At 46.8% G+C, this 16,046-nt stretch overlaps 2 protein-coding genes across 2 annotated transcripts; both read left to right on the plus strand.

The window, feature by feature from the left end:
* Positions 1–974, plus strand: DEU56DRAFT_759711 (uncharacterized protein; the record flags this gene model as incomplete). Its single annotated transcript, XM_041350340.1, has 5 exons — positions 1–47; positions 192–206; positions 239–451; positions 538–569; positions 595–974. 5 exons carry the CDS (start codon positions 1–3, stop codon positions 972–974), a joined length of 687 nt encoding a protein of 228 aa, XP_041203998.1.
* Positions 975–6,593: 5,619 nt separating this feature from the next.
* Positions 6,594–8,563, plus strand: DEU56DRAFT_759712 (uncharacterized protein; the record flags this gene model as incomplete). The annotated part of the gene is made up of 9 exons (XM_041350341.1): positions 6,594–6,624; positions 6,675–6,785; positions 7,000–7,127; positions 7,191–7,278; positions 7,438–7,832; positions 8,068–8,132; positions 8,178–8,285; positions 8,335–8,431; positions 8,525–8,563. 9 exons carry the CDS (start codon positions 6,594–6,596, stop codon positions 8,561–8,563), a joined length of 1,062 nt encoding a protein of 353 aa, XP_041203999.1.
* Between the last annotated feature and the right edge of the window lie 7,483 nt (positions 8,564–16,046).

Consider the following 16,046-nt stretch of genomic DNA (forward strand, 5'->3'; position numbering starts at 1 on the left):
ATGGATAAGTTGAAATGGTACTTCCCATCCTCATTGAGGACTTCAGGGTAGGCCCTCATGTCACAGTGCTCATCACAGAACACATTGCTAGCCTGGTGCTTTGTCTTATGATAGAAGGCATTCATGCACATTCTCATCTCCTTGAAGAACATAATTTTATGTAACTCTTAACTTCAAACAATGGATTGTAGTTGGAGTTATAAATCGTGTGTTGTTGCTTACACACGGCCCTGCGAAGACAGGGGTGCACTGCAAGACCAAATGGAATGGAGTCAGGGCCTCATATCACTCAGCCACTGCACCATCATACTGATCTTAATCAGTTGAAGGGTGTATACAACCAAATCAACAATACCTCCAAAAATCTGGTGTTCATTAGAATCCGACACTTGAGGCCAATATTCAGGGGACTGCCACTGAAGAGGCATGGTCAGACTATGTTAGCAAGCAGGTATGTGATCATACCCAATCTCCAGATGCCCACTGATTTATCAACAGTCCAACACCGATATGAAGCTGTTTAAACATGCATGGAAGTATTAGCGAAGATGCAGCAAATTTTGATGCATGTCAGTGCTGCACATGGGGTGGCAGCCTACAATCTGGCTGCACTGGCTGGCCCTACCACAGAGAATGAGCCAGTGCCAAGTTCCTCTACCAGTGGGGCGGGTGCATCTACCAGTGCCGACCCCAGGGATGTTGACGCTGACCTCAGGGATGTTGGCATGGGCATGGCTGATGGCATGGATACCGCTGACAATTTCTCATGGGAGATCCCACTCCATCATGTGCCTATCCTTGTGGCCTCAACCTCCGTGATGGCTGCTCCCCCTATATCCAGCTCTGGAAACTCTGGAAAGTGCTCCCATCACAACATGGTCTTTGATACTACACCCCCCTCTGTCACCTCTTACACACTGATGTCAGAAACAGCTATGTCAGGGGTGCCACGAGCATATTCAGATGTGCCATGAGCACAATCAGACTCGAAGAAGGTGAAGCTTTCAGCAAAGGGTGGAAGACATGGTGGTGGTGGTGGCAGCACCACCAAAACATGGGTAATGTCTAATAAGACCATCAAGGAGGCCACCAACACCACGGCATTGATGAACCTGCAAGGTACAATCAACCACATGTCCGACTCCATCACAACATCATTCACTGTCACTGATGAGAGTCACATCTCTGAAAAAAGGTCTCGTGCTATGCAAAACATGCAACAGGAGGAGGGTTTTTCGGCGGATGATAGGCTTGCTCTCATGCATGCGTTCATGAGGAGTCCAATAGTTTGTAGTACGTACTTGCAGATCACCCTTCAGGAGCTGTGTCAAACATTTTTATGTTCAATCATTGTGAAGGTGGCACAGGTCATTACCTTGTAGCCAAACCACATTTGTTTGACTGTTTTTTTACTCATACTCAATAGCACCATCATTCAAATCAACTTTAGTTCCTGTATGTAATACAGTACATGAATAACAAGTTCTTATCTGGTTAAGTCTACATCGTGCTCAAAGTCTGATTCCTCAACTGAGTCCATCTCATACAAATCTAATGTATTGTCATTGTCATTGTCTACCTTGTCTCATTCCTGTATGTAAATCTGGTAGTCATTCCAGATCTGCATCACTCACGCAGCGTATTTGAATTTGTGCTCGAGTTCACAACCACGTCCATGTCCATATCATCAGAAGCAGCTTCGTCAGGATGTCCCTGATGTGACGGGTTGTCATTGACAACGGCAGCTTGTGGGAGGGTGCCTTAATTTGGGTCATTGATGGTAATGTAATTGTGGAGTGCACAAAGTGCAGCGGGGATGCACACTTGAATTTGCATTTTGTACTCTGGTGAGAGCAGCAGAATACAAAAGTGTCTATTCAAGACACCGAAAATACGCTCAATCACATTGTGTGCAGAGGCATGTTGAAGGTTAAATAATTCCTCCTTATTGGCTGGTCTTACAATAGCATTAGTTCAATCCCATGTTGAAAAAACAGTGGTCTCACCTAACACTGGCACACTCCCACTCTGCAAGGTGGTAGCGGACACCACAATAAGGTACTAGGAGGTCAGGGCACGAGGAAATACAGCATCAGCAAGAAAATACTTGCCAGGTGCGAACTTTAAGCCCCCATCAAGAGCTTCATCCCAGAGACACGCGTCTATCGCTGATCCTTCCCAGCCAGTAAGCGCAAAGGTGAACTTGAGGTCGAAATCACAGCTGAAAAGGCAGTTTTGCAACACAAAACCTTTACAGTTCTGGTATAGATGGTGTTTGGACGAGGGGGGGGACACATGGATGTGGCTGCCATCAATGGCGCCAACAATGTCCTTGAAATAAGGCCAGCACTTGGGGTTGTCACGGATGTGAGGGGAGATCAGTGCATCATCTGTGGGAAGGTGAACATATGTTGTGTAAAAGGGGGTGGGGGAAATAAGATCTCGAGAATCTCAAGAAAGTAGCTACAAATGAGTAATAATTAGGTGCCAATGTCAAATAAATAGAATAAACTGACTGAGAAATAGTTTTGTTTGAATGCTGGAAGTGCTCCCCAACATGTCTTACAGTAAGCCCTGTGACACATGAATAGAGAAAAATAGCGACTTTAGGGAGACATGGTGTGAGTCTGTGTGACCAAGCACACGAAGCTCCTTGACCAGACCCTCAAATATGTTTACATGGACATCAAGCTCACAACAAATTTGTTCAGGGTGGCCAATAATGAGTTCAATGACCCATTCTTGACCAGTAAGTGTGGATGTGTGGTAGGGTTCTGGGTCATCGGGGATATGTATTGATATAAGTACATTGGAACGGTGACCAGCTCGGGCTACCTTCTCTCTGAAGAACTTGGTGGTTGCAAGCCTAAAGTCCTACTACACGTGACTACTGCTTTTGGCTTGCCTCCGGCAAACTCCATTAGCTCCTATCTGTCTTCTCAACTCTGGCTTCCTCATCTCGAGTCCTCATACCCTGGCTACTCTTGCCTCTGCCCAAACCACTCTTGCCTAAACCAGACCAATCTGAACCGATTAAACCTATCTGTCACAAATACCCCCCCTGAACTTGCGACACCCTGGGGTCACATGCCCAAAGCAGTCAGTGAACATTGGTGTCTCGGTGCGGTGCTTGTTCTTCATCCTCCCACTTGTCCTCATCTTCTATAGTGTCTGTCTCATCTAGTCCTTGTCCCCACGGCTCTTCTTCCTCTAGTTCCTCCAATCTTTCCTTTTCCATCTTGTCTAACAAGGATCCCATGCATGGTAGGAAGAGGTGTAATTGCCTTGCGTGAATTCAGCCCGCAATGGGAAAATCTTCTAGTGTGGTGAGCTGGTAGGATTTGGCTCATTTTGCGATGACTCATTGAGGTGCTGACCACTGGGGTAGAATCTTCCACAATGTAGCGAAGTTTCCGTCAATGTCGCTAGTGTAGGTTTGGACAAGTTGCCCTTTTTTTATTGTGATTTCTCCCACTGTTGAGGCCAGTACCTACCAGTCAAATGAAGCTTTTCGTCAGATCGTGTTGGCAATATTGCTGGCTAAGGTGTCTGTACACTGCTGTGCCACGTAGGCTGCATGGACCTGTACGTCTGAGTTAGTGACTGATTCTTTTAGGAGGTTAAACGGGGTGTGTGGTGTGTCCGCAACAAATCCCAACATCAACTCCTTTGGGGAGAACTTGAGTGCCAGCAGAATTCTTTCATTGAGTTGAGATATTGCAGTATTGAAATGATCTGGCCACTCTTTGGGTATTGATTCTGGGGTCACATTGAGTGGCTCGTCTTCTCCCAGGTTCGAGGTGCATACTCGTTTGACATCCTAATAGAATTCTGTTAGCTCCCTCAACAAATACATTGACCCATGGTGAATATGCTGGTGTAATGTGGTGTTCTACATTGTACGTTTCGCACCAGTCAGTTACTTCTCCATTGTCGAAGTGCCTGCCGCTGTTGGTCATGAATTTCTCTGGGGTGGTGAATTCTTGGCGGATCTTGTCAAGTCCTGTGATGGTCATTTTGGCGGTTCCGTGTACCTTGAGTTTGAACCCCCAAACGTACTGGGAATATACATCTATAATTAGTAGAATGTTATGGTAGCTGCCTTTTCCTTTGGGCATCGCTAGATAGTCTGCCACTAGGAGCTCGAATGGGTGTCATCTGATGATAGGTTCTAGTAGCACATGTAGGTGGGTGGCTCCAAAGTTCTTGCAGTGACCACAGTCCAGAATAGTGTCAGTAACTGTTCAATCTAGACAAGGACGAAATATCTTATTCATGAGCCTGAGTTTAACGAGGTCTCTTCCCCAATGACCGTTCTTCATGTTGTGTCGGTAGGGGTTGGCCAGGTCCTAGGCCAGGGGTCTGCCAGAGGTGCCAGGGGTCTTGCCTGGGCCTTGAGGCACCTAGATAGTACATATAGTGCATGTCAGTAGGATAGTCTTCACCCTTTCCACCACCTTGTTCCCTGTGTGTGGTCTGAGTCCCATGGCCCACTGGCCATGGTCTTCCATAGTCGTACTGACTCAATGTGTTCTTGATATGCGAGTTCGCGTGCTTCATCCTGAGTGACACATTCTAATCGGCTATGGACTCTGTTTGCAAACATGTTAGCTATTTGCCACAACTTACTGTCCTCAAGTAGGAAGTTTTGTGCTCGATGGTGTGCTCGCTGATTGTTACATATCAGCATGCTTTGGTCAAGATCTTCCCAAGTTCCTCTGTCACTGTATGTTGGTTTGATGGGGTGTCTCTAAGGGCTTGGCAGTCCATTTCAACTTCCACCGGTGCACCCCATATTGTATCTGAAAATTGATCTAACATCAACTTTAGTGCAGCAAATTCTAGTATATACAGTTTGTACTTAGCTTTCATCAGAGATGTACACTTTAAGGTGTATGTGATGGGGTGTAGTGCAGTGACAACTTTTCCCAATGGTAGAGTGGTTGTGTGCTTCTGCGCCAAGATGGCACCATACCCATCCTTGCATCCATTGGTGGTGACCACAAACGGGGTTCTTTCGAATCTAGAGCCCTTGAGAACCGGTTCAGATATTAGTATTTGCTTCAGAAGCATGAATGCACTTCCCTCACACTTCTACACCCTGAGAGCATGTATAGCTTCATACTTAGCATTGTAAGTGTTATACAAGTAAAATACAAGGCCGATCATGAACATGAAAAAATGGTCATCAAACTCGAGGTGGTACCAAGAGATGGGGATTGAGACTAAATACATACAATATACCTGGGTCACTACAGAACAGAAAGCTGAGCTGGAGTTGAGTAGTAATTTTCCTCACTTCCATCTCCTGCTACATGATATACTTCTTGTGCAGTCTTGAAGCTAGTCTCTGGTGATATCCCTGTAGTTGACAGGGTCGTAACTCCAGCAACCATCTATTGTCATGTGTTATGTTACATTTGCCATGTCAAAACACACAACAGTATATTATTTAGTCACTACATCTTCGACAAATCACTCATCTAAAATGGCCGGCGGGAACAGCGGATTGGTGGGGGTACACCGTACACCAATGCATTTGAGAATTTGAAGACATAGTACGGGGCACGGGCCCCTTGACTTGACAGTATTGTCCTATATAGAGTAGCACTCTCAATGGATATAAATCTGGATTTAAAGAAAAAATAAAACAATCTATTGCCTGACCTATAAAAATTCATGAAAAACAACCCATATCACCTTCTGCAAAATCACACTCAACAGCCTTATGAACCTGACACAGATTTCCATCTTACAGGACACATCCCAATATGATTTACTCAAATTTAATTGCTCTTCATACACATTGACCTTGGGGTAGGTCATACACCTAGGGTTTGATAGCTTGGTTATCAAGCAATAAAGAAGTACGAACCAGAGAATTCTGTGACCTCCTTGAGCTTAGGAAGAACAATTCTATCAATCTAGTCATGGTGGCCTATCAGATGAGATTGAAATTGAGTGAATAGCATATCACCAAGAATAAGAGGGTGAAAAAGGTATGATTCAATCCATTAGTGATCTCTTTTTAGATGAGCATTAGAATCAGTTGAAGATAGGGGACAGCATCTAATTGCAGCAGCAGCTTGATGCTGAAAGTATTCAATCTGCACTGGCTCAGGAAGCCCTGGAACGGCCAGAGCAGGATTGAGAACAAGTACAACATGATCAGGATCAAGCAGAGCAGGAGCAAGTTGTTTATGAAGTGCAGCTTGTAGTTGCACTACATGAATTGACACATCTTCAGGTCCTTTAAATTGTCTGTGGTAAGGTTTTGCTAGGCCATCTGTCTTGCCTCTAGGACTGAGCATTGTACCATCAGGCTGTAATTGAATGTGAGAATGTGTTCAATATCACAAAATTTAAGATCCCAATGAAGTGGCTATTCAGCTATATACTCAATGACTAAAGTCATTCAGAAAATATTAACCCACAAAGCCAAAAGAACTTAGGTTCATACCACAAGACCAGGTTCAAGATGCCATTAATTCTGGTGAGCTCATGACTAAATAGGAAAAGGGACAGGGATCAATCATCATGTTTGGGAGTGTCACTGCAAATAGTTCAGATGTGTCAAAGACATCTTGCCTAGCATGAAACTTGCTGCGAGCATGGCGGTCAAAGGTTAGTCAACATGTACAACAAATAGAATTGATAAACTTACTTGTAGGCAGAAATTGAGGATATGGAAGTTATCACTATGAAGCTACTGTGTGATGCTACCAATGCTGTCAAGGCCCTTAGCTTGGCATTGGAATGGTTCCCTAAGGAACAAGAGAAAGTCGGTGAGTACAAGGAGTTTCTGAAGGAGGTTGTGGTGGTTGTGGTGGCAAAGGCAAGAGGCAAGTGTCCAAAGAGATAGATGGTGAAACATGGATAATGATCAGTTGAACTGCCTCCTGCAGTTCTCAGGTGGAACACCTAGGCTATTTGCCGAATTTCAGTCGACAATTAGTTTGTGCGCCTAGGATAAGAGTTTGTCGTCAAAATTTGTAACAGAAAATAAGGACATAGAGTCATTGACACTGTTGTGGCATCAGTGTGTTGGTGTCATGGCAATCATCAATAAGATCTGGTCTGCGATCAAAAAGGAGGGTGAGGTTCCAGGGATGCTGGTTGCAGATGAGGTCGGCATTGATAAAACAGCCTTCACAATGGGTTTCATTGTCTTTGTCATCAATCCCTTCTAGGTTCAGGAAGTCACTGCTGGTCGAGAGAGACCTAATGGAGTAATGTCGAACATTAATCTCACAAATGTTTGCCCAGCTCCAATCCTTGGTGAGTGCTGTCTTCTTTGGTGGTCCCCTCAGGGAGCCATGGGTGACTTACGAGCTATTGATGTTGGTGTTGCTGGTGGTGGTGTTGTTGCCACTTATTGATGACCTTGATGTTGGTGGCAGTATTAGTGAGACTCAGGAGATATACATCCCACTGTAGAGAATGAGTTTGGAGATTTCTTCAACAGTCCTTTGGCAACATTAGCAACTCCATTAATTCACCATATCATTTTGGTCAATCACTCTATGAGTTTCCTCACATCACTTCAGCTGCAAGTTCTCACTTTATTCAAGCTCATGGGCACAAGCAGGAAAGTATTTGACCCTCGCAAAGGTGTCACTAGCCACAACAGCAATAAGGCATCTGATGACACACATTCTCTGAAGAAACATAATCAGACAGTCAAATACCTGTGGGCTGGTCAGAAATTCCTCACTGTGTCAATTGACAAGGTCCATGAGATGTGGAACCTCACTGCTAGTTTTTACGTGACCCTTGAGGCATCAGTGGTGAAACCACTTGCATCAGGCACTCCATTGTACACGGGCCCAATGGTAAGTCTCACACTGTCTTGGAACACACTCACTTAATCAATTTCAAGACCTCTGCAATGTGGGCCGGTTGACTCATATTCCATATTCCATGGGTAAGGAAGGTGATGAATGTGACAAAGAGCACATCAAGCAAATTTGTGCCGCACATTGAACAATGATGCAGGAAGACAAAAGTGATGCTGCTGCGAACACTATTTAATGGCTGGCAGTTCAACCAACAACGCTGAGTCTGCAGCTAGGGTCCATATTTGCATGGCGACCAGCCACTGGATCACAAAGATCAAGTGTAGCTACTGTGGGGTGTGTCATCCAATAGACGGTTGACTCCAAGACAATTGACAACAGGAAGATCAACAACACGTTGATACCATACGAGATGGTCATCATTTTTGTGCAACTAGATGACACAGAGCTCAATATAAACATGAGTATCATGGCTCAAATTACTGGCTTGTGAGTATGTGGCTCCCTAAGGAGACTGACCACTGACATGCACACACAGGTCAATGGCTGCAGCGCTCGATGACAGTGCCAGTTTTAACATGATATATTGCCGGCTCCATGAGGGAGCCACACATCTACAGCAGTCACAAGGTGTGGTGAGTGACCAATCACAATGTCCTTGCTGAGCATGAGGCCATAGGTCATACATCCTTGGGTCTTTGGTCACACTACCTTGATGCTCATCACAGGGCACTTGGTCAGCAGAGAAAGAAGAGCAAGAAGCCTAGCAAGGCTAAGTAAAAATACCACTCCATAGCACATAATTCTTCCTTAATTTGTATAACTGTTTGTAGGCAATGCATATGATATTGTTCATTGATATCTTGACTTTGCAGTCAAGAACATTGTCGTGTAACTAAGGCAATTTAAGTTCATGGCAGACCCACAGGAACAACAACTTCAGTACACTGAGTGTCCCATCAGGCATCTCAAACACCCAGCATCTCAACTATCCAACCACATCTGAAACTGCACCCACTGATTCCTGTCCATCCAAACATTTGGCAGGGAGTCTTAATACTGATACTGGTAGCTCTAGTCAGGCTCTAGCTTGAATGGAATCTACCCCAACAGATGATGTGTACATGAGTAATATAAAGGAGATCAACCCTAATAGAGGAGTGAAGGATACTAACCCTGCTGATAAGATGGGTAAGGGCACTTCACATAAGAAGTGAAGGAGTTATGAATGACTACTAGAGAAGAGTATATAGTGTATTAACAACCACCAATAGAAATCCTCCCTTTGGGCACCTTTCAAGGGTCTGAAAAGACATGAACAAAAGACATGAACAACATGATTGCAGATATAGTATAACCCACTTATCTCATGCTTGTGAGTGTTAAGTCTATCTGGATGCTGTGAGTTCAACAAAGCTTTTTGATGTAGAGCACATACAAGTCATCAAGGTTCATTGTGTCTTTGTCAAAGATTATCAATGCATAACTACCTATCTTGATCTTTCCCTAAAAGTCAACCACCAATAAGTTGATTGTCTCTATATTCCAAGGAGACTTAAAATCACTTTCCATCGGGTATGTTCTATTGAAATCAATCATCCAAACACTATGAACTTTAAGATCAGTGCAAAGAGGTGCTGATGTACATTGTAGAGAGTGATCCTGAGATCCAGTAGCTGGTATATTAGTAAAATGACACTGAGTTGTGGTGTAACGAACATCCTTGTGCTAGCCTCACAATTGGCTATTTTGATGGTATTTAACACCATCGCACTTTCCATCTATTTTCCACTATGCCTGACATCAGCCGCACCCAACCCGATGAACCCGATACCCCACACCTTAGGACCCGCTACTTTCCCATGCTTTGGACTACCCAATACCCCCTATCCCTATGTCCAGTCCATTCCCGTGCATCCCTATTGGTGAGTAGTCAGTTATTCTCATGACTGACACTGTAAACAGCACTATTACATATCTTCCCATAGTCCGCAGTACCTCATGTCTTTTTACATACTACCTTTGGACTACCCACTATCTTCGCCTATAGGACTCTGGGTTTCTACGTAGCTAGTTATATAAGGACCAAGGGACTCTCACTAATACCTTACCTTTCTGTAGAGGGGAGTTCCCAAATACATTTGGTCCATGACACCTTGACACCTTGACACCTTAACACCTTGCCCAGTACACCCAGTTACCCACTCCTTATAGTCCGAACCTTTGCCATTCTTTTATTTTGATTCATCTCATCTGTTCCCGACGATATCCACTCATTGTCTGTCCTGTACCATTATCACCTGTCGAGTCCGCAGTTCCCACACATCAGACTACCTGATTTACTTAGGACCCGACATTTTTACCTTCAGGTTATCTTTTCTTGACCGAAAAGACACTAACTATCATTCTTATATCAGACAGCAGGCCCCTTTAGGGTCGAACTAGCCTTAGGCTAAGCAAGACCCACATAGGTATTTGGTAGGCTTACCTTCTTGGTAGCAGTTTTCCATATACCGTTGTCGGGATTATATTTTGCACAGCGGCACTCATTCAGCTTTCATGTATGCCAGGAGTTCCCTGAAATCTGTCTAGAGGAATAAGAAGTGATATTGAAGTTAATTGAGAAGATAGAGTACTCAGTGATTTCTGAACAGCAGGCTGAGCAATATTACCTTTATGCTAGGTTAACTTATCTACTGCATGATTCTTTACTCACCCTTGAAATGCCCTCTGCCATTCATGAAGGTTCTTTCGACTATATCAAACAAGCTTTCTCTATGGACCACATTACACATGTGTAAGAGACAAGTCCAGTGCAGTGGTACAAGTATAAGTGCGAGACAATGAAAAAATGTTCAAGAATGATGAATCTACTCATTTTTCATCAGGTCTCTGCTGCATCCAGAACTGGGTGGATGTTAAGACTATGCTTGAAAGGCGGATCCGGAGGGCTTGGCTTCAGCTCATGCGCTGTGCCCCTTACCCGAGTACTTGCCCTTAACTTTGGATGGTGGGTTTATGGGGTCCGGACCGGCGGGTTAGCTTAGTCCGGGTGTCAGAGAATAGAGGAGGACTACCGTAGACAGATCTATAGTAGAAACTAACGGAGGTAGACTACCCAAGGGTAGAGCCGGATGTATAGTCGTACGGGGAATAAATCTCTTTAGACACGGAGAGGGATAGAGGACAGAATGGGCAGAGTCTAAGATGATATTCGAACTGGGGAAACTACTACAGGTGTACAAGGTATTATATATTATAGACATATGCGATGGGGACGGGAACAGCGGAGATCCAGGTCAAAGGGAGGAACATATGGAAAGGCTAAACTGACAGGCGTATAGAAAATACTACAGGAACAATCGAGGAATGGAACAGAGATGAAGGGTTGAGTGGATCCGGGCCTAGGGGTTATGATCTAGAATGTAACCGGACATTAACTGTCAAGCGGATCCAGCATATAGGGGTTTAGACAAAGGGACTATACTGATGGGGTAAGAAGCACAATTGAGATAAGGGACGGGCCCGAAGGACCGGCCATTAGATTAGATTGGAGATAGAGTTCAGGAACGCGGAATATGACAGTGGATGTGAATTCTGTGTATAGTAGCTGTGTGTTAAGACCGTGTTCAACAGGTCGGACTGGAGGGGCTGAGCTTCAGCTCGTGCGCTGCGCTCTTTACCCGAGTACGTGCCCCTAATTTACAGGGGGTTAGATATCGTCGGCCGAAGGGTATAGACGGGCCGGACGAGAGAGAGAGGGGTATGGACAGGCCGGACAAAAGAGGGAAGACTACCCGAGACTTCGTCCAGGTAGAAACTAACAAGGTAAAGACTACCCGAAGGTAGAGGCGGAGGTATTTAGCCTTAGGGATATAATCCCGAGGCTCGGAGGATCGGACTAGGATAATAATCCTAAGAGCCGAGAGGACACGAGGATTGAACAGAGTCTAAGTTAATATTCGAACTGAGGAAATACTACGGGTTACAAAGGGTTTATATACTGTAGTGTATCCGACGGGTTTCCGGCCGAAGTGCAGTCTTCGGATCAGAGGGCTATGTAGAAAATGTACTAACAGATATGAACTGCTGCGGACGATCGAGAATGGAGCTGGAGATTAAATGAAACAGGGGGGACAAGTTAAATGAAAGGGAAACGAATAGACTAACGGACAGATCAGAATGAACCCGGATATTAACTGTCAGAAGGATCCGGGTGTATAGGGGCATCAAGAAGCATATACAAATGGGGACACGGGGAAATGAATTCTAGAACGGACCCGAGAGAACAGACCAGACGAGAAGCTTCAGGTATGGAATATGACAGTATCCCCCCATTAAGGCCGAGCCCACGAGGCCGAGGTCGGATGTCCGATCCAATGATAAGAGCGCGAGAACGGACCCGGATTTTAGCGAAAATTTGATAAAAGGGTTGAGGGTCTTGATGGGACGCCATTCCCTTTGATTCTTACCACCCACCAACTCCATTATCATGTCCCAGACCCCATCCGACTCTACCAAGGACACCAATGCCCGAGTTGCGGACATCCGGGCCCGGATGGCTGCTATGCAGCAAGAACTTGTCAAGGCAGAAGAGATCCCGCGCGCAGAGGCCGAACGAATCCGGCTCGAGGCTGAGAACAAGAGGTTGGAAGAGGAGAAGAAGTGTTTGCAGGAGGAGAAACAGAGGGAGGAGCAGAAGAAGAAGGATATAGAGGAGACCCGGAAGAGACTTGCTGCTAAGTCTGCTTCGTCCGGGCCTGCAGTGAGTAGTGAATTTCTTCGGCCGATGTTTTTGCCTGATGGACATAGGCTTCTGTCGGACCCAAGGACGTCGGACGACCCTGTAAGCCCTGCTCCGATAAGCAGCGGGCCTGCGTTTACTCGGGCGTGTCAGCCTCGGGCCGGGTGAGTGGACTTCTTTTGTCTGGATGTGAGTTTTACAGATATTTTGAAGCCGGTCAACGTGTGTGACCATTGTCACACTGCGAGGATGAAGTGCCATGGTGGGGCGCCACCTGCCCGGACGGATACTGACAAGGGCAAGGGCAAGAAGTGGCCCCGTGCTGTGGGGACTCCATCCCCTAAGGGTAAGTCGAAGAGGCGTCAGAGGAGTCCGGATGTCACGGACGACTCTATTGAGATTGTCCCCGGCCCCGGCCCCAGCATCATCAGCGAGGAGCCGGGCTTCCAGGAGTACGACGACCAGGCCTGGGTGGCGGCCGTCAACGACATGGTCGCGGAGTTGGCCCGGACCAACAGTCTCCTTGAGAGGACTGTTGAAGCGGCCAAAGGTAGCACGGCTGCCATAGGCCGGCTCATAGAGCAGCAGAGGATTTTCCAGGCCCTCTTTCTGACTGAGGTGAGGATGTTTTTCCATCGGGAGAGTGAGGTGGAGAAAGGGCTGGATACTGAGGAAGGGACTGAGGAGGAGGGTGAGGAGGAAGGGTCCGGAGATGAGGCTGAAATGGAGGAGTAGGGTGGTCCAGATGGTCCGGATGTCTCTTCCCTATGTACAATGTATCTTTTCGTCCCTTACTGTATGGCAATAGGACCTGGCTTGTCCGGATATGCTGAATGAAAGTCTTGTATGAGTTCGGACGCGTTTCCAAGTTCGGTAGCGAGAATCCACAATGTTTCTTCGTCCGTACCCTGATAACCGGCCCACCTAACCAAGTAGAGCAACTGACATGTACGTCTTCTTCGGTCAATTTTTGTGTTGAGGATTTAGGAGATCTCGTATTCAGGTTCCCCATCGACTGAGACAGGTGGGGGAGGTGGTTGGATTCGGTTAGGGATGGTGTTCGGGGTTGCGGGTTCAAGCTGGGAAACATGGAAGACAGGATGTACGGATCACATCGTGTCCGGGTGGCGTATGGTGAAGGAATGAGTGCCCGGGCGGGCGATGATATTGAAGGGTCCGAGATTCTTTTCAGATAGTTTCTTCGACGGATGGGTGGAGCGGAAGTACTTGGCTTTGACAAAGACTTGTTGTCCGACTTGGAGATCCGGTGCGGGTGTACATCTAGCGTCGGCCGGGCCCTGATATCTATCCTGCGCATAAGACATCTCATCCCGAAGGAATTGATGGAGCTCATCTAGGTCAATTGCGTATTCTCGGGCCCGGGCGGATGAGAGGTCTCATTCTGGATGTATAGATAGGTTCGGGTGATAACCTTTATTAGCGAAGAAGGGAGAAACACCCGTGGTAGCACTAGGAGCATTGTTGTATGCGAATTCTGCCAAGGGCAAGAGTTCGGACCAGTTATCTTGTTGGTAGTTGCAGTAGATCCGGAGGTATTGTTCCAGGGTTTGGTTGGCGCGCTCGGTTTGACCGTCACCTTCTGGGTGATAACTGGAGGTGAAATGTAAGGTCATGTCCAGTGCTTTCCCGAGGGAACGGAAGAAGTGGGAGACAAACTCTGTGCCTCGGTCGGATGTGATGTGGGATGGAACTCTGTGCTTGGAAAATACGTGGAGGAGGAATAGCTGAGTGAGGTCCAGGGAGGTTATGGTGTTGTAGGTCAGGATGAATATGGATTGCTTGGATAAGCGGTCTTATACTCCCGACAGATTAGTTCTAGGGTCCGGTTCTGACCGAAGTGACCTGATAGGGGGTGATCATGGGTGTTCCGTAGGACCCGTAAACGGAGATCATTGGACTCGGGAACAAATATGCGATTATCGCAACGGAGGAACCCATGATTATCTACGGTCCATCTCGGATCCGAAGGCTCAGGAAGATGGCTGGAAGCGATAGGATCTTCGGGCAGAGCTGATAGGATGTCCGCTCGGAGTTGATCTATGTCCATTGATACGGCCGCACCTAGTACTGGGATGGCTAACGTGGTGGCTCGTAGGGACGAAGCGATCTGTTCCGTAGCGAATACAGGGCGGAAATTGTGTGGATTAATCTGAGCGTAGTCCTTATCCCCCTCTTTGGGGTAGACGTCCCAACGTTGGGTGAGGGAGTCCGGCTTAACACCCAGTTTTCCGGGACGGAAACGAATGACAAGGTTGAATTGGTGGAGAAATTCCGACCAGCGAGCTTGCCGGCGCAAGAGGAGTTTGGTAGTAGCGAAGTACTCAAGGTTTTTGTGGTCCGTGACAACATCAATCGGCTCGGCCGAACCTTCAAGGTAATGTCGCCAGGACCGGAATGCTTCATAGATGGCGAGGAGTTCTTTGTCGTGGGTGTCATAATTGAGCTCGGGAGCCGTTAACGTCCTGGAATAGAATGCGACCGGACGAAGTTCTGTGTCCGGGCAAATGATGGAAAGTATTCCAGCGATGGCATAGTCCGAGGCATCTGTCTCCACAACAATTGGGACATCGGGCATCCAGTGCGTAAGCACCGGGGCCGTCGTAAAGGCGGTTTTGAGGGTGTTGAAGGCCGTCCGGCATTTATCAGAGAAATCCCATGGGGCATCTTTCCGAGTCAGCCGGGTGAGGGGTACAACAATGTCCAAGTAATTAAAGATAAACCGTCGGTAGAAATTAGCAAACCCGAGGAAAGACTGAATGTCCTTTACCTTCCGTGGCTCGGGCCAGTCGATGATGGATTGGATCTTCTCGGACGACATGGTCAGGCCGGTGGGGGAAAGTAGGTAGCCGAGGTATTCAACCGAGTTGGAGTGGAATTCGCACTTCTCCGGTTTGGCATATAGGCGATGCTTACGGAGCCGACGAAGGACTTCAAGGACATGTTGTTTGTGGGATGCGAGGTCGTGAGAATAGATAAGGATGTCGTCAAGGTATACAATGATGTAGACATCCATTAAGTCGGCAAAGATAGTGTTGACAAAACATTGGAAAGCCGCCGGGGCATTAGTGAGTCCCTCGGGCATAACCAACCACTCATAGGACCCGTAACGGGTCCGGAAAGCGGTTTTCCACTCGTCACCTTCCGCCATGCAGACGAGGTGATAAGCCGAGCGCAGGTCGATTTTGGTGTAGACTTTTGCATGGCTCGGAGAGTCTAGGAGGTCGGCTATGAGGGGAAGTGGGTAGTGGTCTTTCTTGGTGATTTTATTGAGGCCTCGGAAATCCACACAGAGCCGAAGTGATCCATCCTTCTTCTTGACAAAAAGGACCGGAGCTCCGTGCGGGGAGGAGGAGGAGCGGAGGAGACCGGTTGCAATGTTCTCATCAAGGAATTTGCGGAGAGCTACAAGCTCAACCGGGGAAAGAGAATATATGGTACCGATGGGTGGGGCAGAGCCATCCTCTAAATCGATCTTCAGGTCGTAA

The sequence above is a fragment of the Suillus clintonianus genome, assembly GCF_016758775.1.
Source record: "Suillus clintonianus strain FC179 chromosome Unknown DEU56scaffold_98, whole genome shotgun sequence".
In the NCBI taxonomy this organism is placed as follows: domain Eukaryota; kingdom Fungi; phylum Basidiomycota; class Agaricomycetes; order Boletales; family Suillaceae; genus Suillus; species Suillus clintonianus.